This window comes from Colletotrichum gloeosporioides, assembly GCF_011800055.1.
Source record: "Colletotrichum gloeosporioides strain Lc1 chromosome Unknown consensus_29, whole genome shotgun sequence".
Classification (NCBI taxonomy): domain Eukaryota; kingdom Fungi; phylum Ascomycota; class Sordariomycetes; order Glomerellales; family Glomerellaceae; genus Colletotrichum; species Colletotrichum gloeosporioides.
Window position 1 is genome coordinate 137,633 of NW_025544674.1, and position 22,532 is coordinate 160,164.

Below are 22,532 nucleotides of genomic sequence, written 5' to 3' on the forward strand. Positions count from 1 at the left end.
AGGATTGCTCCCATTCCCAAAGTGGCTTGAAGGAGGATTGCCGAAGTAGGGGAAGCGGGGAGAAAGAAAGGCCTGGGTAGAAGGCGGCGGCGGCAGCGGAAGGCAAGGAACATTGGGAGCGGCATGGAAATGGACATGGGAATGGGAATGGGACGGGGTTGGATGGATGCATATGTCGCACGCAAGACTAAGAGCGGCGAGAACTATGCTACTTAACTAGTTGATACCTTTTTGAATGTTAACCCGCATTGTTGAATATCTCTGTGCATGTGATATGTGTGTGGCCGATGCGTAAACGTGAACAATGTGTTTGAAGATGAGTGGCTGTGATACGTGCGATAGATAGCTAATGCACTTGCAACTGCTCCCTCCCCCCGACACTGGCCGTACGCCCTGGACACCACCATTTTTTGGATCATTGGACTTGGAAGACTGGAAGGGGGAGAGAGAGAGAGAAAAAAAAAAAAAAAAGAGAGTTTCTGGAGCTTGAAGGAAACGTGTACAATGTGTTTGAAAATGAGTGGTTCGTTTAGTTAATTGAAGGGGGTGGTGACGCTTTCCCCCACTACACTCTACCGTTCTCAGCGTGACAGCCTTGTAGGTTTGTGGACGTTGGGTGCGCGCGTGAGCTGAGTTGTTGTGGATTTTGCGCCAAGCGTTCGACGGCGAAACGCGAAGGGGTGGTCATGTGAGGCCTATTTCGAGACTTGAGATGATGAAAGGGAAGGGAAATCCGGGGTAAGGATAATGTGTTGCTATTGGTGAGGGCACGAGATCACGAGAGGTTGGCCGTTGCGGCTCCTCTGGATGGGAGGTCCTGGTGGGAGGATTTTGCTACGGTTGATGTTGACAAGGGACCCAGCCAAGACCACGATGAGGCGGGCGGGGCTGTGACGGGCGACGAGGTAGGGGGATGGGGGGGGGGGGGGGGGGGGGGGGGGGGGGGGGGGGGGGGGGGGGGGGGAGTGTGAGTGGTTGCGATAGCCGTGTGGGAAAGAGTAAAGGGGGGCGTGATGTTCTAGGCCGATCATCGATCGCAGGCCGCCGTGACCGATTCACGGGAAGAATTTCAGACGGACTTCCTGTGTTGCTTGGTAGATTATCATATTCCACTTTGTTCATAAGAGGGGCAACGCCGGCTGGGTTGGGTTACGGGGGAGATGCAAGGTCTGGGGATGTTTGGTGTTAGTTGTTTCGCTGTTATGGAGATATGCTGGATTGGTGCATAATCTGTCAGCCTTCTCGACGAGGGAAGGTTGGGTTCGTTGGCGGCGCGCGATGCAAGATGGTGGGCATGGCAGAGGACCCCTGGGCTTGTCTTGGTTCGGGACTCGGTGAGTGGGTTGTTGGAGGTGGACTGGTGGTTTGTCTTTGTCTGATGCAGGTTGAAGCGAGCGGCCAGGTTCGGGATGTGCGTCTGGTTTGCTTGGGAGGCGCAGCGCGAAGTAGCTTGGCGTGATATGCGTGTTGCGGGATGTTCGGGGAACACAAGCGCAGCAGGTCTAGCCCAGTCACTGCTTGCCAGTGAGTGGCAGGATAGCTGCACATCAGTCACCTAAGGCGGCGACCGTCTTTGCTAATGGCGCTGATTCCAAAACGCCATTTATGCATTTAGTGGGTGAGACTGGGGAGTGATGACCATCAGATGATCACCCAATGCTATGCAGGTGGACTGTAAAGGGGCGCGAGTGAGGAGGACAACAGCCGAAAACGAAGATTAGCCATGGCACTGCTGATGGTCGAGGAGGAGGGGGCACCGGAGCAGAGCGGACGGAAGAGCAGGGCAACGAAAAATCCCGTGGATGGATCGCCGGGCATTTTGTGATCCTCGCCCCCCTTGATGGAAGCTCGGGAAGATGGAGCCTTGATGGCGCTGTTCCTGCAGGCGAATGGATGGATTTGGTCGATGATGAAACGAATCGAAAGCAATTTGACTCGGATTCCGCTGTTTTAGTTGATGAAGCAATAACGGAGTGCGATGATGTGATTGCGGCATGGCTGACGGGATGGACGCCGGGGCCACCTTCGCCAGCGGTAAAAGTAGAAATCAAATTTCGAATACGGCGAGCTGGCGCGTGCGTCACGCTTCCTTGGCTTAGCAAGCATGGGTCGAAAGCCAGATGATTCAGAAAGGCGGTCTTTTTGGCATTGCGGCGCAACATGCTCCACGTCTCACGGTAAGGCGAGAGAAAAGAAGGCAATGGCGTGACCGGGCAGCCGTGAAGGCAACCCCGCAATTGCGGGGTCGGAGGCGGCTCCAAGTCGGAGCTGGACGCCATCACGACATTTTCTAAGCTTCTCGATGGTGGAATCGCGATGCCCTTGGAGATCGGCTGCGAGATGTGCGTGGCCCAGAAATGCCTCCCGCCAAAATCTCAGGGGCGCAGTTGTAAAACCCGGAGAAGGCGTGGATGCTTGCGATGGCGACATCGGCTGTTGCTCCGAAGGCCCGTTTCTCATCCACACCGAGCGAGTCTGGAGAGAGAGCCCCGTTCACTGCAATTCGTAACCACGGCGTTGGTGTCGTGTGTCCTTCCCTACATGCGTATAATGGGGCTTTTTTCGGGGCCCGTGGAGAGCCCAGAGATGCGGAATGGAGACATCCTTGACAATCAAGTTGATGCTAAGTGGGCAAGCTTTGATATCTCGGTCGAGACCCATGGTGCCGGGTTGTTTCGCGTGTCCTGTCTTCCGGTCTTATCTGTGGAGAGGTGTAGTTGACGAGCAAACGGCGTCCTCCGCAATTTTTGATCGCGTGCACGCAGGACGGCAGCACAGGAACGCAACCACACAACCCCTCATGAGAGAGGACGTTGACAAGAAAAATTCTCGGTGTACCCTCGTCGCACGTCAAGCATATCTGTCCAATGATGCCAGCTAATCGGAGGAGAGCCTGACATGGGTTTGAGCGACGCTTATGCAGGTTGGGCACTGGTCTCTGGGTAATTGTCCAGATGCAGGTGGGCGATTGCGGTTTAGTGGTCGAGATCCAGGGGTCCAAGTAGCAGGGAAGACGACGTAGTGCCTCTTTGATGGTTGTGTAATCCATCCATCCGCCGGTATCCGTACCACCTTAGGCGGTACAGAGAACGAGATTCCTGCTTGAAGCATAAGCCGTCGGCCGGGTCGGTGTCAGTCGCCGGGGTACCAATCCCAAGATGCCTGGTCATGGGAGAGGCACGAGAGACGGGCGACAGGCAGGCCCATGCTTGTTGTTCTAGAAGGTCTAGCCGACCGTTTTGGAGGCTTTTCGCTGCTTTTCCGTTTGTGGTAGATCTCTCACACCGCCATCTATCGCCTCGCTGGCGCACATCGTGATGAAGTGAAAAAAAACAGCACAGACTGACAGACCACGCACCGCGTCTAACCAGATGGCGAAGGAGCCTGACGGTGAGCTGTTGGTAAAATGGAGTCGGACGGGGAAGATGTTGCTTCTTTATGATGCAAACACGGCAACACGGAGATTATGCCGCGAGACAATCGATATGCTGCAAGTATTGGGAGGCTTGGAAGCTGCGTGACTGGCTGGTGGATGCTCCGCTTGGGACAATTCGCCATAGGCTGATCGAAATGCGCAATCTTTGACACATGCGACGACCTGTCCTCGTTGGGGACCGAGCTGCGGACTAGCGCCTGCTGTGTAGCGGCATGAAGGACCATTACGAAGCAGGGAGAAGCTCGAGGAAGCAGGCAGGGCAGAGCATGTCGGAGGGTCTCTGGCAGCAGACATTTGATGACTTTCGCGCATTACCTAAGTCGCACACCGCGGACACAGGAATTGGCGGCGGCGTTGGGCTCCGACTGCCTGCTCCAGGTGAGGGTGAGGTCAGGATTGGACTGCACTGGACGGAAGTTGCTCATCTTTTTCTGGGCATGGATCTTGAACACTGGTCAGCTGCACCCCCGTGACATTGCATGAGTCGGGAAAGCTCCACAAAGCCGGCGGGCCAGTTCAGGCGATGCCACGGTGGGTTGAGTGAGAAGCCGCGCTGTCTGGGGTATCCTTATCAGCACCACACCTCAACCATCTCTGTATCCGAGGCGAGTCGTCTAGTTGCATAGATACTGTGGTTGCATAGCGTCGCGCCCCGTTTGGCGCTGTGTCTCTCTCTCTCGTCCACGCCTGGCCTCCTTCTCCACGTCCCGCCGCTCTTTCCTATCGGACACGCAGGGCCCCGGGGATGGTTCTCGAGGGGAGGGACGTGGACTCCCGTCTGTGACTGTGGTGTGGACTAATCGTTCTTTCCCTCGCGCGCCCTCCCCTTGAGCCAAGCAACGCCCAATTTTTTAAATGCCGGCGCCTCCCACATACAACTTCGACTGACTCTTCCCTTTTCTGTCTCATCATCTTCAAAGTTCGGCTGGTTGAAGCTTTTCACCTTTGCCTTTGCCTGTGCCCCTGCCCTTGGCCACTTACAACAAACACTCTACCCCTTCTCATCATCACCATCCAACACCCAACAACTCTGTTGTCACCGTCTTGACCGCCTATATTGCTGTCCAGACTTGCCTGTCCGTTTCTCACACCAGTCAGGCACGCATCACCAACCTTTTATCGTTCCAAGGCATCGTCCTTTTACACTGAGAGTCTATCCTCCTCTGCCCGTTGGCGTCCGTGAGCAAAATGGCTCCCGACCTCAACTCTCTCCCCTCCTCGCCTCTGGCCCAACCCATTGGCAAGTCTGCCAACGCCAATGGCAATGGCGCCGCGCCGGCCAAGCAGCCCAACATTCTCTTCATCATGGCCGACCAGCTCGCTGCTCCTCAGCTCAAGATGTACAACCCGGAATCTCAGATCAAGACCCCAAACCTTGATGCCCTAGCTGCCCAGTCCGTCCAGTTCGACTCGGCCTACTGCCCTTCACCACTTTGCGCGCCATCCCGCATGAGTTTGATCTCAGGGCTTCTTCCCATGAAGATCGGCGCGTATGACAACGCTGCTCAGATCTCCAGTGAAATTCCTACCTACGCCCACTATCTGCGGTTGAAGGGCTACCAGACGGCGCTTGCTGGCAAGATGCACTTCATCGGAGACCAGCTGCACGGCTACGAGACCCGCCTCACCAGCGACATCTACCCCGGCGATTTCGGCTGGGCCGTCAACTGGGATGAGCCCGACACCCGGCTTGAGTGGTACCACAACTCCAGCTCCATTCTGCAAGCCGGCACCTGTGTGCGAAGCAACCAGCTGGACTACGACGAAGAGGTCATGTACAAATCCTCCCAGTTCTTGTACGATCACGTTCGGGAGGACCCCGAAAAGAAGCGGCCTTTCGCTCTGACGGTGTCCCTGACTCACCCCCACGACCCGTACACCATTGAGGAGAAGTTTTGGGATCTCTACGAAGACGTTGACATTGCCCTTCCAAAGGTCCGCATTCCCAAGGAAGAACAAGATCCCCACAGCAAGCGCCTCATGAAGGTCTGCGATCTTTGGGATTACGATTTCACCGATGACCAAATCAAGCGGGCACGTCGCGCTTACTACGGAGCTGTGAGCTATGTCGATGACTGCGTTGGAAGGCTTCTGTCCGTGCTCAAGAAGTGCGGTCTAGAGGATGACACCATCATCGTTTTCAGCGGCGACCACGGCGACATGCTTGGTGAGCGTGGTTTGTGGTACAAAATGAGCTACTTTGAGTCGTCTGTCCGAGTGCCCCTGTTCGTCCGCCATCCCAAGCAGTTTGAGCCTCACCGTGTTACCAAGAATGTCTCAACACTGGATATTCTCCCCACGTTGTGCGACCTGGTTGGCACCAAGCCTTTGCCCGGTCTGCCGATGGACGGAGTTTCACTGCTTCCCCATCTTCAGGGCAGGGAGGGCCACGACAAGGTTTACGCCGAGTACACCGGCGAGGGAACTGTCAGCCCACTGATGATGATTCGCGAGGGTCCCTGGAAGTACATTTACTGCCCAGCCGATGGCACGCAATTGTTCAACCTCGAGCACGACCCCTTGGAGCTCGTCAACTTGGCATCCGGCAAGGCCCCGAAAGCCATCGAGGCGGAAGCCAAGGCCAAGTTGGAGGAGTATGCTACCGAGACGAAGGGCAAGTGGGACTTTGACGCCATCACCGAGGAGGTCCTGCAGTCTCAGCGCAAGCGCCGCCTTGTGTGGTCTGCTCTGACCAAGGGTGCTTTCACCAGCTGGGACCACAACCCCGAGGATGACGGCAGAACGAAGTGAGTCACCCAGGAATTGAGTTTGATGTCCAATACTAATTAACTCTCAAAGGTACATCCGTTCTCAGATCCCCCTCGACGACCTTGAGCGCCGCGCCCGCTACCCGGCTGTCGACACCTACGGCAAGGTGATTGGCTCCGCCGTCGCCGGACACCGCGTTTTGGTTGACCAAGCTGGATCTCATGGCCAGTAAACGCTATTGAACGATTTTAAATGATGATGACCATGTAAAATGCATTATTGGGATGGCGTTCGGATATATCATGGGAGCTAGCCACGCATTTCTTCTCTTTCGCTGATGTCCACATTGCAAATCATAGCGTTTGAGCAAAGATACCAGACGGATCATGCTCCTCTTTATATCATTTATTTTCGATGAGGGTCACGAGAAACAGACTCCAGATAGCAAATTGACTACATGCACCTATATCGCAACGGTTCAAAATTGAGTGCAATGCCACAGTGAGAGCCAGCTTGTGGTTCTGGTGAGTCGAGGAAAACTTCGCCTAGAAATGCCCGATACTGCCATTTGGAAGGAGCTGCCGCGCTCGTCTGAAGGCGAGATCTGAAGAGAAGAAGTTTGTGCCTGTGACATTCGCGGAAGTTCAATGGTGAGGTCTCACTGGCTAGAGCTTCGATGAGAAGGTGGTGTCATCCCTGTCACACACAGCGGGGATCCTTGCCCCTGCATCATTGGGGTCACCGCCCAGCCGAAGGCGGAGCTAGTGGACCCACACCTTCCCCGGCGGTTTTTGAGCTTCTTGGAACCGCAACTCTTCATCGGCCTTCGCTATGCAACAACACTCTGCAGCTTCGAGCTGTCGCAAACCACGCCGCCATCCGTGACAACCTTCCCGGTGACTGCTTCACGTCTGATATATTCCACACCCGCTTTACGGACCGGGCAATAGTCGGTGGTGGCAACCACGACCGAAAAAAACACGGCAAGCCCTCTCGATTGTCGATCCGCTTCCTCCCATACACCCGACGGCAAGCGCGACCATGGAGAAGCCGAACGCACTCGGCATCTCCGCCGATGAATTTAGAGCAATTGAGCAGACGCGTCAGCGTCTCTTTCAGTTGTCCAACAGCATCCAAGGTCTGAAGATGGACGTGCTGAAGAGCAATCCGCTCCCGCCTCCGTATGTTTACAATCCCCTCGACGGGCCTTTCCTTTCAGCTAGGCTTTTTTCTCCCCTTGTATGATGTCTTTTAGTGTGTACTTTGACTAACTTTGGCGAACCGATAGATCCTCTCTCCAAGCCACATCCCAGATTCTCCTACGCAACCTGCAAAACCTCCTCGATAACTTGACCGAAAACATCCACGTCTTCCAGCACCTGCACGTCTTCCCAGACGTCTCGTTTCCGGGGCGCACCCAGGAGCATATCCTTGGCCAGCTCGTCCGCAAGAAACTGGAACCCGGCGTAGAGGAGTGGGCTGAGCGCGGCCGCGAAACGACTCGGGAACTCCGCGGGGAGGGAGAGGGTGACGGTGTCACTGCGGATGGCGAGGCTAAGCTGGAGGAGGTGTGGCGCGAAGTCCGCGCGTGGACGGTTGAGCGCGTACAGAAATACGTTCTTGAGGAGGCAGGCGATGTGTACACCGAGGAGGAACGCGAGAAGGGGGTCGAGAATGTGAGGACGGGGCTCAAGAGGGGCTTGGAGGAGGACGAAGATAGCGAGGACGATGAGGTAGATGGAGACGAGGATGTCGTCATGGGAGGGCAGCAGCAGCAGCAGCAGCAGCAACAGCCGCCGCCGCAGAAGAGGACAGGCCCTGAGCCGGAAATGCTGTTCTGGTTCGAGGCGAACGGGGACTTCGACCTGAATCGAAATGTGGAGTTGTTGAGCCGGGCGGGGACGAAGCGTGGGCCGATGGGGGCGAGGAAGTAGGGAAATATGCGCATGATACCCTGCCGCAGACGCGGCGTTCACTTGAGAACAATGCATTCACGTTGAATATGGAGGAAGCTGCTGATCAGCTGCGATGTCGTACATGGCGTGCCGAGGTTGTTCTGTGGATCAGTTCCACCAAGTTTGCTCGCCGGCTGGGCCACTTGCAGCGATATTCGACGATTTGATCTCTCAGCGAAGAGCCGTAAACTGTCTCCGTGTTGGACGAACACCTGTATCAATTCGAACTATGTGGTAAGCCGGATAAGGGGCTGCAGTCCAGCTATGTTCAAAGGTTGTTGCCTGGGCTGCAACCTCTATAAGGGACCTTCACATTTTCCAAAACAGTTCCGGGTAAACGTATCCCGAGGCCGTCTTGGCCCAGCGGCAAGTCAAAGATAGGGTGCAAAAACGCTGGGCGTGCGTTAAGCCCTCAGGTTTTCGTAGGTTCGATTCCCGGTGGTCGAACTGAGCTTTTTTCTTCTTCTTTTTTCCCCCTCCCGCGCATATCTTTTGTCCTCCCGCCTCACTTACCCCTCCAAGGCTACGGACACGTGCCTGGAGCCATCACCTAAGCTGCCCACGATTGCGTGTATATGAGCAGCTGCTGAGGCTGTTCTCAGTATGCTGTGGTACCTTAGCCTTGAGGGGAAGGAACGGGATCCAGGTTCCTTCCGTCATTCTGGCGGAATGAGTCAAACCAGAATCGCCCATGTTCGTTTCTGCTCACCGACTTCGCCTCAACCAGCAATCGACAGAACGCCCTGACTCAATTCCCGCCCTGGCGTGATCCTGAACTCATCCTGGTCACTCGAACAGGTTCCATAAGCCCCCTCGTCGAATTCGAAGCCTCAGAATCGCCTGCGTTATCGGCTCCCATCGCTCACGCGGTGCTCTCCTCGTCCAGCCCCCAAGTTCTAGGTATCGGGAGCCCTCGGGAAGTGGAGATCTGGTTCCTGGCGCCTTTCCCAATCATGACCACACGTCAGCCCGTAGGCTGTCTCCCCGCCCGAGTTGACAACCACGATGTCTCCACGATGTCTCCACATAGCGTCGTGGACGGTCCAGGGTTCTTCGGGCCGCAACGAGGCTCCACACCAGGTCTTCGTCTCTGGCAAGCTATTCCTGGACGACACGATAGCCGCCGCTCTGAAGAAGCCTTCGAAGGCCGAGAACCGAGGGCCTGCCATATCGGGGATGGGAGGCCTTTCCTTGCCGCAATGACACGATCGAACTTTTCGAGGCACTGAAGAATCTGCATGGAACGGAGACGGGACGAGAGCTGACATCGAATCGGTGTTGCCGAGCTACCTCTCGATGTCTTCACCGCAAGAACGTCGTCCGTCAACAGTGCCATAGCAGCATAACCTTCGTCATCCTCTGGCTGTTGGGAAACCATCGGTCCTTAAGCGATTCCCGAGTCCATTTTGGGCGTCGATGGGGGCGGGTCTACCCCGGATCCTGAGCTTCCTCTTCGTCCATGCCTCTCTCTTGAAGAGTCACACTCTCGTGGTATTCTCCGTCTGTTGCCCGAAGCTCCGCTGAAGCAGATGTGCTGGCATCGTTGCCGTTCTGGGCTGAAACCTGCACCGATGGGGATGCAGAGGAGAAAACGCCGGGGTGCTGGTTCGTCCCCCTGTTTCCGCGGTGCTGGTGATTGGCTTCGTCGAAGCGCTGCGGATGGAAACTGTGGGTCTCGTGATGCGTTGGACCACGAGCCACTTCGACGTGGTGGAAGACGAGGCAATCACCTGGGCTCAATTGAAGCTCACCGCTAGATCCCAGTCCGATTGGGAAATTGGGCAAGGGGAAACGGGGCTAGCCTCGTGGTGCTGTCGATGTTCTACTGGATGGCCGAGTGGGTGTGGTTCTTCAGTGAGGAAGACCAACCACTCGCCGAACGACATTGGGCAATGCGTTGTGACCACGCATGTTGACTAATTGAGGATCTGGCCGTGAATAATTGAGGCTCGAAATCCCGTCTCGAAAATCTCAAGCTCATGATTCAGACAACAACAAACAACACGACTCCAATGTCCGACCACCAGCAAGCAATGCACAAGACCGTCTCGCATGATACGCATCAGAGCGAGAAGCCGGTCTTGTCTCCGCCCTGCCTAGAGAGTACACCAGAGGCTTGCCCGTGCTCGGGCAGCCGTCTGGAAAGCTACTTCCGATTCTGCGATGCTGCCATCCGCAACGACAAGGCATTCGATAAGAATGCCATCACCAAGCTGGAGGAGATCCTCAGCCACATGAGATCGAATCCCGATGTCGTTCCAAAGGAACTAGACGGCGGTCATCGTGAGCTTGTCGAGACTGCGGTCCGCATCGCTTTCATGACCGACTGCTCCGCGGTGGACCTCTCGGATGACGAGCTGGAAAAGGGCCACCCCAGTTCCGAATGGAAGAATGCGGAGCCCCTCAGCAAGTTCGTCGAGAGGTTCTTTGGCTCTGATCGGCCCAAAGCTGGCGGCTTCCCTGATCAGCTTGGAACCGCAGACGCCAAGGTCGATCTCAGAGCCACGAAGCTGAGAAAGACACTCGGTCTGTCCATCCGACCGACTGACGATATCCGGGATCATCTCAAGCTCGACAGGAAAACCATGACTCTCGAGGTCTTCCACTACACTGGCTTCATCAAGGAGCACCTCCGGCTCACAAGGAGCCTCCCCAGCAACTCCACCGTCCAAGATGCTCTCAAAGCGTAAGATTACCCCATCAATACCATTACATGCAGATGACTGACAATCCATTGTTCAGAGGAGCCCTTCCCCGCCAGTTGATGCTGGAGGTACTGGAATCTTTGCAGGGCGTTCTGTTCCCAGTCTCGGACAGGAAGTCCCGAAAGATGCTGGCATCTTTCGTCAAGAGCGGGGCTTTCGACCCAGACATTCAGAACATCGAGTTCGACACGATCAAGAACAAGGGGGAGGAGACGGTCCGCTTCGTTCACCTGGCGAAGCGACTGGAGGATCTCCATCACGAAGTCCTCAACCCAAAGCCCAGGAGTCTCTTGGAACGCCAGCTTGACAGGCATATCGGCACCCGACGCATGATGCTTGCAACTTTGATCGGTGTCCTCTTCGCAGTCTTCCTGGGACTCTTCTCGCTGGCCATCAGCTCGTACCAAGCCTACATCGCTTACCAGGCATGGCAACACCCGATGTCCCCCGCTGGAGCTTGAACTGCATAATGCGGGGTATCACGACACGACACGACACAGATATCGGTCGCAGATCAGGGCGGAGCGGTGAAGGCAGACTGGCATTTCTGGAGGTGTCTTTCCTTCATGTCGATTTCCTTTCAAAATCGAAAAAACATACGGCCTTACACACGTGTCGGGAGGCAGTTGTGGTTGAATTTGACAACGTCAATGACCTCAGACGATCCACTGCTGCGCTGATGCTGGCACGTGCCGAGGAGGACCGGGACGTTGTAACCGTTCGTCCAATCTTTTATGCCCGCCAATTGCCATCAACCCTGTTTCTTCCTAGCGCACCTGCCGTTTTCGGGAGCCCTTTTTGGGGTTCTTAGGAACAGAATGTAACAAGGGGAAGTCATATCGGATCGACATCTGGTTGCCTTTTGCGTCTTTCAGGACAGACTCTCAGGAACAGAAGGTGCGCCTCTCTTTCCTGTCGCAACGATCTTCTTTTGGTTTCCCAGAGCATCCACGAAGAATCGGACAACGATTTCCTGCAACGAAGCTTTGGTGGTCGCAGATTCGTACTGTCCCAATTTGGAAGCTCTGAAACGACACAAATCCTTTCGACACAAATCATCGCTGCGAAGACAATCCGATTTCGCGGTCGCTTTGTACCATGCAGGTCTATGGGAAGGCTACGTAGACTTTTGTGTTGGCCGCTCTTGGATCTAGCTTGGGTGCGGCTGAGGAGTGCCCATCAAAAGGTCTCCCCTGCACCGAGAACATGGTCTTAGCAGGTGTAACGGAACATCGTAAAGCCTTACAGGGGTTGAGTGAAGGGGGTGAGATGTATCATGTTATGGGACATATCTGGTAGTATTACTGGTGAGGTTGATATTGAGGTGGAAATTGGTGCGGCTAGTATGGCTTCACTTGGATGTGGCAGTGTTTTCTGGCTGTATTGGACCTGGCAAACACCTGTGGAGGAGGATCTAGACGATAGACAGCGAGCTCATAACCAAAGAATGAATATGATTTGGGCCTGTCAAGTACACTTTTTTTGTATTTCTTTCAGTAAAAAATCGAACCACATCGCCAATGCCGATTTCAATGTCTGCCAGCGATTGGCAAATCCCCAGGTAATACTCATGCCTTGACAGTCAACCCATGCATATTTCAATCTTCTTGCAATCGGCCCTACAAACCCAAAAGAACGACCTCTTCCGTATGAACGCCATGATGACGCTCCCATTTCATCCTCTTCGATATGGAACCGCCCGAGCAGAGCTGAGATGACAGGGTTATCGGCCGATCCCCTTGGCCATACCGTTCAGCTTCGACTGGCATCAACCCTCACACAATTACTGCACATGCACACTGACAATCAGATAGATGACTTACGATCAATCCCGAGCGCAAGCCAAAGCCAACGCCTGAGATGTATCAATGGTTTTACGTGCCGTCTGAGCCGTCTCTCTGCCGCCCGCAACATCGCGTGGCTAACTCTCGGCATGGACCATACTTCCTGCGAAGTCCTTTGGTTCGTTAACTTGGATTTACCCAAAGGCAGCCTTCCCAAGGCTTCCTTGCTCAATCATCCGCCCCAAAGCTTCCTGTTCCTTGACCCTGGCGCCTCGAATGCCTTCAGTGATCCTCGCTCCTACCCGCGAACACTACACCGCGAGCTCTTGCCGGCAATCGCAGTGCATGTGTGCCTACCTGCCTGCTTGTATCTTATCGGTAGCTTTTCGTGACGCGTCATGGAGAAGAGCAGATCAACACGCCTGCCTAGTAGTATTTTAACGTTGCCCCATTTTCCCTGGCGGAAGCAGGCCCAAAGCACCAACACTATAGAAAGCGACCCAAGGGGGCGGGCGTGTCCCTCCGCCTTCCCATTCCATCTCCGCGCTTGCTGTATTAGATCATATGTATTTAACGGCAGGCGGCTTCTGGGACTGCTTTCCCCGTCCCTTCTATTTTCTCTTTATGACTCAACTGGTCTGGATTGTTCCTCTGTACAAATACAACTTCAACAACCCTCAATCCCCTCTACGTCGCCAAATCATCGCCACATCATTGTGAAAGCATCCTCAACATGACGAGAAGCGTCCATTATGCCTCCAGTCGGGATGCTGGCTTTGAGAATCTCCCGATCTTTCCAACGGGCTACTTGGCCTTCAGGCTCCTCCAGGTTGCCCTCGCCGTGTCACTCCTCGTCATCTGCGCGTGGGCCACAATCTTTATGGAGACCTTCAATTGGTTTCTGATTTATATGCTCGTCTTTGTAAGTACCAGCAGCACGCCTCACCGAAGGAGCTCCACGTCGACTAACGCGCCGCCTCGCAAAGTGCTCAGCCGTCATCGTCGTTAGCTTCTGGCACCTCGTCTCTTACTACCACGTACCGAAAGCCTACAATTGTACGAATCCTCCTCCACCTCTCATGAAAGAACCATGCTGAAATTTGTGTCTGGATCAGACTGGGTAGTGCTCGTATTCGACATAATCTTCCTCCCTGACTTGTTTCCCATCTCCGTCCTGACCGCCATGTTCGCCGCGGGAGGCGTGTATGAGGCCGACAGAGACAATTGGGGGGACGCCTCCGTGTTGATGGTTTTGACCGTCATAGGTTTCCTAATCGTGTAAGTCATTATCCCCCAACAATAGCCAAAGACTCTCTGACCGCGCCCATAAAGGACCTCCTTCATCGTGTCCCTAATACTTCACATTATCGGTATCAAACGCCACCGCAGGGACAGACTGCATAGCCGCACAGTGAAGGAGAATCATCACGTCGACAGCGAGAGTCAGAATGCCCAGGCCACCACTAATGCGGCCTACCGGCCCGTCAACCAGAGTCAGAACAGCCTGCCTTACACGAACCACCCACAGCAGCAGATGGCCAGCCAACAACAGCAGACGGCCAACCAACAACAGCAGACGGCTGAACAACAGCAGCAGACGGCCGAACAACAGCAGCAGACGGCCGAGCAACAGCAGCAGACGGCCACGCCACCGATGCCGGACACTCATTAGGTGTCTGGTAGGCATTAAAGAGATGGCGTTGAGTCTGATAATGCTACTGCTGTGGAGTACTCGGCATGGACGAGCGAATGAACTTATACATGGGCGGTGTCTCGGTTTGAGCTCGAAACAGGCTTTATTGAGCAGAGTTTCTTTATAGTATCCACTTCCGGCCGACGCCTGTGTGGTAACCTAGTAGTAGAACCTAATACGAATCCTTCAATGATGAATGTCTGCTGATCACTCCATGTGTAAATGTGTTACAAGTCATCAGGATTGAGTCGGGGAAATGGGATCTAGAATCAAATGCTATGAATTAATATAACGCCTGCGTGTATGACTGGGGTATCTACGCCAAATCATTCCAGTTCTCTGTGCTAAAGTCCGGCCAGTACAGTCCTTGATGGTCATCATAGAACGAGGCCTCCAAAAACTGCAAATCCAGCACGGGCTGAGCAAGGAGCTCCTCCAGAGACGGCTCCGTGAGGGCCATCCCCGCCGTCGTGTGCGCCGGCAGCATCGGCGCGGGGCCAAACTGCGACATCGCCGAGCCGACCCCCGTGAACCTTGACGACACGTCTTCGGCCGCCAGCCCCCGTGTATGCTGCTCCCCGAGCGCCAGCCCCATCCTCTTGGCGTACACCTTGTCCAGGTCCGCCTTCATCACGTCGACGTGGTGGCAGTACTCCTGGGCGGCGAAGTTGCCGGCGTCGCGCAGCTGGGAAAGGAACCGTGCCGACTCCTCAAAGGCCTCCCTGTCGCTCCTGCTCTCGGGGCCGTCGAGGAGGCTCGATGCTGCGAGGATGGTCAGCGCTGAGAAGAGGTACTGGGTGTAGAAGTAGTCAAAGGTGGCGAAGGAGCCGTCGATCCAGGAGTCTGTGAGGAGGCGGATGGAGTGGCGGGCGCAGCGGATGCAGGCCTCGGAGAGGGTGATGGCGCTGGCGGGTACCTGTGCGTCTGTTACGGGGGATGATGAGGGCCATGAGGCGACTTGCGTGCGCAAGATGTGAAGTAGGATGGGTCGTGTGGCCAAGATGGCACACTGTTTTTGTTAGCAGTGTGTCGCGGTTATCCAGAGGAAACAGGGGAGGATCTTACCTGGTTGAATGACAGGTGAAGGGAGATGGGCTTTGGTCCAGAGTCTGGGTTATCGATCTGGAGGTGAGTGGGCAAATCCTCGACCCAAGCACGGAGGTCTTTCAGGGCTTGCTGCACTCTTGTTGACAGAGTGGCATCTCCCTGATTCCGTTGACCATAGATTGAGCGGACAGTCTTTGTCACGAGGGCTGCTAAACGCAGGTTGGCGATGTGGTATGCGGCATCGTCAAAGTCGGCGCCAAATGTTTGGCCGACGACTGGTTCTGAGGGCAGATCCACGCCAATGTCGTTATCTTGTATGGCGCTTGGATGACCTAGCTTGGAGGCCCACACACGATCAAAGATGTACGTCGTCCAGAAGAGCCGCTTCCTATGCTCTCGCAAGTCGGGGTCACGAAGCTGAGATTCTGGGATATTGAGATGGAGGCCCATCACTATGGCCATCCGCATAGCTGTCCCGGACATGACGAAGGCACTGTACCGGCGATTGAGCACGAGAGAATAGAAGGACTGCGACAGTTAGGACCCATGACACGACGAGCAGATGGTTCACATTTGGACGTACAAGGAGGAGCATAATCTCAATAGAGTCTGTGCCAGGCCGCTCATCGAGCAGGCCGAGTATCCTAGAAGCTTTCGCAAAGTAGGCCATGCCCGGAAAGTCCCTCTCCGACGGGATGGAGCGGGTCGAGTAAAGTTCACCAATGGCGAAGAGCGCCCACAGCTTCGACCGAAGCATCAAGTCTCCCCACGAAGGGTTGTGGATACTCTGTTCCAAGTTCTCCATGATGGAGCTGCGGCGGACGACGTGGTACCGTCTGCTGACGTACTTGAGCGCGACTTCTACGAGAAACCGAGACCTGGAGGGCGTGGGCCATGGGATGTCAGACTTGACGAGCGTCATCAGTTCCTTGTCTGGGGCGTAGTTGAGTCTGAGGATGTGTTTTGGCTGGGGCTCTTCGGGGTCGGAAATGACCTGGCGGAAGCGGGTGGTGAAGGCCGCGTCCGCCACCTCGCTGATGAGGATTGGGGTGCGGAAGACGTTGGCGTTCATGAACCATGGTCTCACTTCTAGTGTGGCGGCTTCTGAGGGTTCCTCATTGTCGCTGCCGCCCCGCCCTGAAGACGGCGTAGTCACCTTGTTGCCGATGTAGCTACTGGTGTTGGTCTGAGTAGTTATCTGACTGACGACGTCCCTGATAGAACTAGGCGCGCTCTGGGCATTCTGACTCTTGAGCCGACGGATTTCGTCCAAGAGGCCGTCAATGTAGCTTTTCACGCCGTCAGAAGATCAACATATATAAGATTGAGTTTCGGGGGTGGCGCTCCTGACGAAAGCCTTCCGTTACCTTTGCCTGACCTTGACTTGCCTATTCCGTCGCGGGTAGGTACACTCGGGGCCTTTACCAGCGTGCCGACAGTTTTGGCACGGGTGCTCCCCTGAGCACTTGACCTTTCGGGAGTGACACCGACGACATCTTGGAGATAAGGCATGTCAGTGGTGTGTATCTTGTGTGTGTTTGACAGGCTTGGCAAGGGGGCAGCTCACGCAGTCGACTTTACGGGTGGCAGGGGCCCGTCTGCCAGGGGGCTCCTGCTGCCAACATCCGTGCTGGGCGGGGTCCTGTTGCATGCTGCCATGGGGAATTAGAGATGGACATTCGACAGAATGCCGAGAGAGGGGGAGAGTTAACAAAAAGGTGGTGGATTTTTACCGCATCTCACAATGCGCCGCCGTTTGGTGTTGTTGAACTTCAACAGAGTTGGTTTCGCGTCTCGATGCGTCAGAGGAAGAGAGAGAGAGAGACTGAGACTGGCACTAACAACCAGCGACGTCGGCGAAATGACAAGTCGCCGATGTGGCGGACCGGCAAGATTGGGTTAGTCATAAATTCATGGGCCCAAAGAGGAAAACGGGCCTCCTCCCCGGGCTTTCGGCAGCGGCCCGAGCTTGTCTCTCCGGTTTCGTCGGCTAACTGATGCCTTTGCCGAGCTGAGTCATGAGCCCGTCGCCGACGTTGGGTCCCTGCACGGAATGCCGATCCGGCGCCGTTGAATGTTGAACGGGAGTCGTTACACGGCATGCCGGTGATATAGGAGTACCAAAAGTAAGCGCTTACACTATTCTTTTTACCTTTCTCCCTGGAAACCCGCACCATCATTGTAGACAATCACCTATAATTACGGATTATATTACTGACAAAACCCATTGATCACTTTCTTCCATATTCCGGCATCACCACGCGAGTGGGCTCAGAGGTCGAACAAGCCTGAAGACTTTGAGCTGAGACTTGATAACAATAACTCAAGGTCAGTTCTCGGGAACTATGTCAGTATCATGTTGTCTCTTCCAATTCCATATCCAATTTAGTAGGGACCATTGTGCGATGTTACATTCGGTAAGCGACTTCTTGTTGAACTCCACAAGCTGGTTCTCGTCCCAAAACTTTTCAGTGTCAAAGTCGCATCGAATGATAGAGCTTCCATTAGCAATATCATGGATTGCCTGCGAATTAATTCTCTGGCAGACATCATGGATCATCGTTGTCCAAACAAAGGCGTCTTCTGTACTCCCAAGACAGGGGCGAAAGGAGTCCCTGCCGCGACCGTTCGTGCATAGCCATTTGCCATGCCGCGTCACGCATAATGACTATCTGGAATGCTTTTGCGCATGACGTACCGCCGGTGAGAGCCAATGTGAAGCTCCCGGACGGCATTCCAGCGGACTCAAGTGCAAGAGCCTCACAGATCCAGATCGCCAAGTGGTAAGACCAAGGTAGATTATATTGCCACAGGAAAAGTAGGCGCTATCACAGGAGAAATATGCGGTCTCTTTCACAGGGGGCAAGCAAGACCTGTACTTCAACGATTTCCAACCCGGAGTTCATGAGTTATATGGAATCCCACTTTGCATGTTCCAATACCTGCATTCAGAATATATACATTAAGCCACACTTGTATGTACCTCCATCTTATACCTCAGCAAGAGTAGTGGCACCAATAGCCTGTCCCGACGCCGGAATCAAAAAGTTGCTCCCTTTCACCTTCTTATCCGAACCCCTCGCCCCCTTCAACACAGACGCATCCACACTGACGAAGGAGCTGTTGGACCACGTTCCCGAGTTCCACGAGTTCCCCGTCGCAGTCACCGTGCTCACAAGACTAACCTGCGCACTGCCAACATTAACCGCAGCAATGTTCCCCGTCATCCTCGACGACGAACTACGCATCACAAATCCCGTGTCCCCGTTATTCCACGCCGTGTTCCGCTCAAACGTCAATGCGCCGGGGTTGCCGTTATCGATGAACCCCTTCTTGAAGTTGCCGAACGCAATCGAGTTGCGCACGACGTGGTTCGCGGGCGGGTTGTCCGTGATGCCGAGCTTGAACCCGTTGCCGTCGCCCTCGAAGGGGCTAAAGCCCCAGCGGTTGTAGCCGTTGCCCCAGCTGTAAACCTCCTCGAGCGTGACGGGCGACGCGAACATGAAGAGGTCGAGCCCGTCGTCGACGTTGTCCCACAGCCGCGCGTTGCGCAGCACGTTGCCCTCGCCGGAGCCCGACTTGCACGCGAAGCCGTCGGCGCTCTCGCCGTTCTTGCGCGGGTCGCGGTTGCGGTACGAGTCGAGGTTGAGGACCGTGTTGTTGGACGAGGCGCCCTCGAGCTGGAAGCCCGTCTCGTAGTTGTCGTGCGTCGAGAGGCCGTTGTAGTAGTTGTGGGAGGCATCGCGGGCGTAGATACCGTAGGGTCCGTTGATCATCCTAGAGTGGTGGTTAGAAGGGTCTGTGATGGATGAGAGGGGCATGTGTTGGTGTTTACTCTAGATCGTAGAAGGCCCAGTAGTTGGCGTTCTGGATGTGAAAGATGCCTCGCTCCGAGTTGGGCAACGATTCGTCCAGGGCCTTGGGTGTGCTGATGGGTGTTAGTGTCGGCGGTTTTCTGGACCACTCATACGCATAAGGGGACTCACCCAGGCATATTCTCGCCATCAATGATGACCTTCTCGCTCTGATACGGGCGGACGGAGATGGGAGACGTGACGGTTCCACTTTTGGAGAACTGGATGTTCGCAGACGGCGCATAGGTGCCCTGCCGGAGGTAAATGGTGTCGCCGGCCACGGCGGCGTTGACGGCCGATTGAATGGATCCATACGGGGCCGTTTGAGTGCCGGTGCCGGTGCCGGTTGGGGACACAAATATGTCGCGGGCGGCGGCCCCGCTTAGAATGGCTAGGAAAGCAACCGGAAGACCCATTGTCGGCGCCATTGTCAAAATTGTGGTATTAATGTTGCCGATCTCCGAGTAGCAACGGCTTCATCTGCCTGGTTCGCCCTGGGTGTAACCAGACAATTTATAGTTTATCTCTATGCCCCAGGAAAGCCCATTCTCATTTTCTCAAATCGAAGGCAGCTCAGCATGCCATCGAGTTCCCACTGGTCTATGGCCTGTCTAGTGTTGCCAATTTTCCGGGTTCCTGAAAACCGGTCAAATCAGAAATCCCCCAATCATGTACCCTTGTCCCCGGCAGATCAGGACGACTGCCAACACCACGCAATATGGAGTAAGATGCCCAAGATGGCAGCTCCGGAGAGGACCCTTCCGCAGATAGATGATGAAGAGGGTCTTTTATACAACCATGAACGAAGGTTGTTGCTACCAAAGGCAGACCTTCAAAACCCGCTAACTCCTTGCATCACCAGGCACGGAATCGTGCAAAGTCGTTCCCTGACTGTTCAGCGGTCTATCACTTACTCATCTTCCTAAACGCCAAAAAATCTTGCCCAGAACCCTGCCAACATCAGTCTACCTCCGTGCAAGGATCGCGCAAGAAACTCACCTCTCCTGGGCCTCGGAGCCCTTGGAGCCCTTGGAGCCCTTGGAGCCCTGTCGGCCCTTGGAGCCCTCTCAGCCCTTTGAGCCCTCTGACCCCTTCGACGTTGCCGGGGCCTGACACCCTCCAAAAACAAGTCCCACGCCTCAATTCTGTTCGCATTAGCCCTTGGATACCGAAAATCACTGTCAACCGTCACCCTGTTCCTCAGATTATTCACGGTCCTGTTCGCCTGCTGCCAAGTCAGTCCAAACCGTAGGAACCGGTGCCAGTCGCACGCCGTCACGCCACAGCTGCGACAGTGCCAAAGCTGTCTGCCGTCCCTGATCCTGCAGTAGAAACACGGCGGCTCTTCTCGTGGCTGAAACTCCCATTGACCATGAGTCTGGTGGTTGCAACGCCCTTCCTCTCGTTCTATGGCGTACTGCGGCCATACTCTGCCTTCCGTCTCGTCGCCCTCGCGGATCCGGCGCATGTTCTCGGCGCTATCTCGTCTCCAGTTTGGGTCTCCGACCTGTTCCCAGAGATCAGTCAGCCGGGCCATAAATGCCAAGGAGAGAACTGGCAGACCTCTGTGTTGTTTCCGTCGGCGTAGAACATCATGATGTAGTAGCGTTGCTGGCCCCGTGCCTGCCCATTTGCGTTCACCATGATCGGTTCTGGATCAATGTGGTCCGGTTCCGGACCGTCTCCCACGTCAATCAGTGGTAGAGCACCCCCAAAATCCGGGTCGAAGTTGGCGGGATGTCCTTCGAAATCGTCCTCAACGACGGCTACGAAAGGCAGCACTGCTCTCACTATCAGCATTCCCTGGAAACTTCCTTTTATCCTTCTCGCAACCTTCTCGCAAGCAAGCGGAAAGGCCTCTTGACTCACCTTGAGGCATGGGTCGTGGCACAACGCGGGCTTGTAATGCTGGAGGTAATGGCGGTTGCTCCGCGATGACTTGCCGTTGAAGCTCAAGCAAGTTTCGAGGCTCTGCCGGCGGCGGGAGAGCGTCGGGGAGTCCTCCCTGCGGTCGAATGCGTGGGTGGTGATCCATCGCTCCCCGGCCTTGCTGGTATCGAAACACGCGTTGACGCATAGGGACACGACGTTCACGTCCTCCATACTGTGGACAGCCCCGTGGGCACCCACCCCTCCAGTCCCCTCCGCAGAGGAAACACCATTGATGGCCGCACTCACACCTATTCAACATATGTGTCAGTCATCCAGAACAGTCACTGTGTTTGCGTGGTTTCCTCACGTGATGTGATTGCACCCATCCCACAACTCGACAATCCTCCTGCATGTAGGGCAACTCGCGAGATTGTCTCGGTCCATTATGTCCATCAACATCTCGTCCTCCTCCTCTTCCCGGCATGGTCGACCGGGGTGTATGGCGGCTCGGCACATCCGACACGTCCCCTCGCCGCAAGCGCGGCATCTCATGAGGTCAGCCGTGACATGCGGTCCAGCTGCGGGTATGAACGCCGCACACCCGGGCCGGGAGCAGTACACTCTCTGATCTCCAGGTGTTTCCTGTTCCTCCCTGACCTGCCTATACAACCTCAGCAAGCCAGGTCTCCTAACCCACCTGATGGCATCGTTCTGCAATGGCTCGCAGCACTTGGGGGGCCACCCGCCCTGCCTCAAACCAGCTCGGATACAACCCCTAAGACAGGGCGCGCAAAACCAGCATCCGCATGGGAGCTGCAACTTGGGCTCACGGCCGCCGGAGCAAATGATGCAGTCCTCCCCGCCTTCTTCGGCTCCGTCGTCAGGCTCTACGGGGCTGTCTGCGAGAATGCGGTTGCGCTCCTGCCAGTCAATGTAGGCGCCGGGGTTGGGGTCTTCTGGCTCAGGCTCTGGAGGTGGCGGAGGTTGACGAGGTGCAGGTCGAGCCGGTGCTGCTGCTGTTGCCCTTGGTGGGTTCGGGTGTGGATGTCGATGGGCGCTTTGTCGGACTGCGATTTCGATGAGCTCTTCAGGCGCCGCCATCTGTAGCGCCAGCGCCGCTGCATTCTCGACCTCCTCCGCAGTGGCGAATGGTAAATCCTCGACATCCAGGAAGCCAAAGCGGAGGATGAGGTTTGACACGTGCTCATCTAAAAGTTCAAATTGCTCCATATAGAACAATTCTCAGAATCAGCTTTTGTGACGTTTTCTCTGAGGGCTTCTTGGTGGTTTGGCACCCCGGCGTTGACCTGTTGGCATTTATATTCTTGGGCGAGTGACGCAGTATTTCACCAACGCTGGCCTATCGTGAATGGTTAGGGCAAGTGCAATGGTGCTGATTCGCGACCTGGGAGTTGCATCTGGTTTCGTCCGCAGCTCGTCATCTGAAGCCAGCAACCAACATCCCATCAGAGAGTCA

General features: G+C 55.3%; 7 protein-coding genes across 7 annotated transcripts; 4 read left to right on the top strand and 3 right to left on the bottom strand.

Moving 5' to 3' along the window:
* Positions 1-4,624: 4,624 nt before the first annotated feature.
* Positions 4,625-6,377, top strand: GCG54_00000037 (Choline-sulfatase; the record flags this gene model as incomplete). Its single annotated transcript, XM_045400180.1, has 2 exons — positions 4,625-6,183; positions 6,236-6,377. The coding sequence occupies 2 exons, from the start codon at positions 4,625-4,627 to the stop codon at positions 6,375-6,377; spliced, it is 1,701 nt and encodes a 566-aa protein (XP_045266667.1).
* An 803-nt stretch (positions 6,378-7,180) lies between these two features.
* GCG54_00000038 (Mediator of RNA polymerase II transcription subunit 8) lies at positions 7,181-8,079 on the top strand (the record flags this gene model as incomplete). The annotated part of the gene is made up of 2 exons (XM_045400181.1): positions 7,181-7,326; positions 7,434-8,079. Coding segments are annotated over 2 exons (792 nt in total), but the record flags the coding sequence as incomplete, so codon positions are not given.
* Positions 8,080-10,112: 2,033 nt separating this feature from the next.
* GCG54_00000039 (uncharacterized protein) lies at positions 10,113-11,266 on the top strand (the record flags this gene model as incomplete). Its single annotated transcript, XM_045400182.1, has 2 exons — positions 10,113-10,786; positions 10,843-11,266. 2 exons carry the CDS (start codon positions 10,113-10,115, stop codon positions 11,264-11,266), a joined length of 1,098 nt encoding a protein of 365 aa, XP_045266669.1.
* Positions 11,267-13,322: 2,056 nt separating this feature from the next.
* GCG54_00000040 (uncharacterized protein) lies at positions 13,323-14,261 on the top strand (the record flags this gene model as incomplete). The annotated part of the gene is made up of 4 exons (XM_045400183.1): positions 13,323-13,511; positions 13,576-13,645; positions 13,705-13,867; positions 13,922-14,261. The coding sequence occupies 4 exons, from the start codon at positions 13,323-13,325 to the stop codon at positions 14,259-14,261; spliced, it is 762 nt and encodes a 253-aa protein (XP_045266670.1).
* Positions 14,262-14,598: 337 nt separating this feature from the next.
* Positions 14,599-16,980, bottom strand: GCG54_00000041 (uncharacterized protein; the record flags this gene model as incomplete). The annotated part of the gene is made up of 5 exons (XM_045400184.1): positions 14,599-15,291; positions 15,348-15,857; positions 15,913-16,618; positions 16,708-16,856; positions 16,897-16,980. The coding sequence occupies 5 exons, from the start codon at positions 16,978-16,980 to the stop codon at positions 14,599-14,601; spliced, it is 2,142 nt and encodes a 713-aa protein (XP_045266671.1).
* A 1,339-nt stretch (positions 16,981-18,319) lies between these two features.
* On the bottom strand, positions 18,320-19,611 carry GCG54_00000042 (uncharacterized protein; the record flags this gene model as incomplete). Its single annotated transcript, XM_045400185.1, has 3 exons — positions 18,320-19,106; positions 19,165-19,257; positions 19,316-19,611. The coding sequence occupies 3 exons, from the start codon at positions 19,609-19,611 to the stop codon at positions 18,320-18,322; spliced, it is 1,176 nt and encodes a 391-aa protein (XP_045266672.1).
* Positions 19,612-20,038: 427 nt separating this feature from the next.
* GCG54_00000043 (uncharacterized protein) lies at positions 20,039-22,285 on the bottom strand (the record flags this gene model as incomplete). The annotated part of the gene is made up of 5 exons (XM_045400186.1): positions 20,039-20,074; positions 20,183-20,328; positions 20,363-20,690; positions 20,747-21,356; positions 21,423-22,285. The coding sequence occupies 5 exons, from the start codon at positions 22,283-22,285 to the stop codon at positions 20,039-20,041; spliced, it is 1,983 nt and encodes a 660-aa protein (XP_045266673.1).
* Between the last annotated feature and the right edge of the window lie 247 nt (positions 22,286-22,532).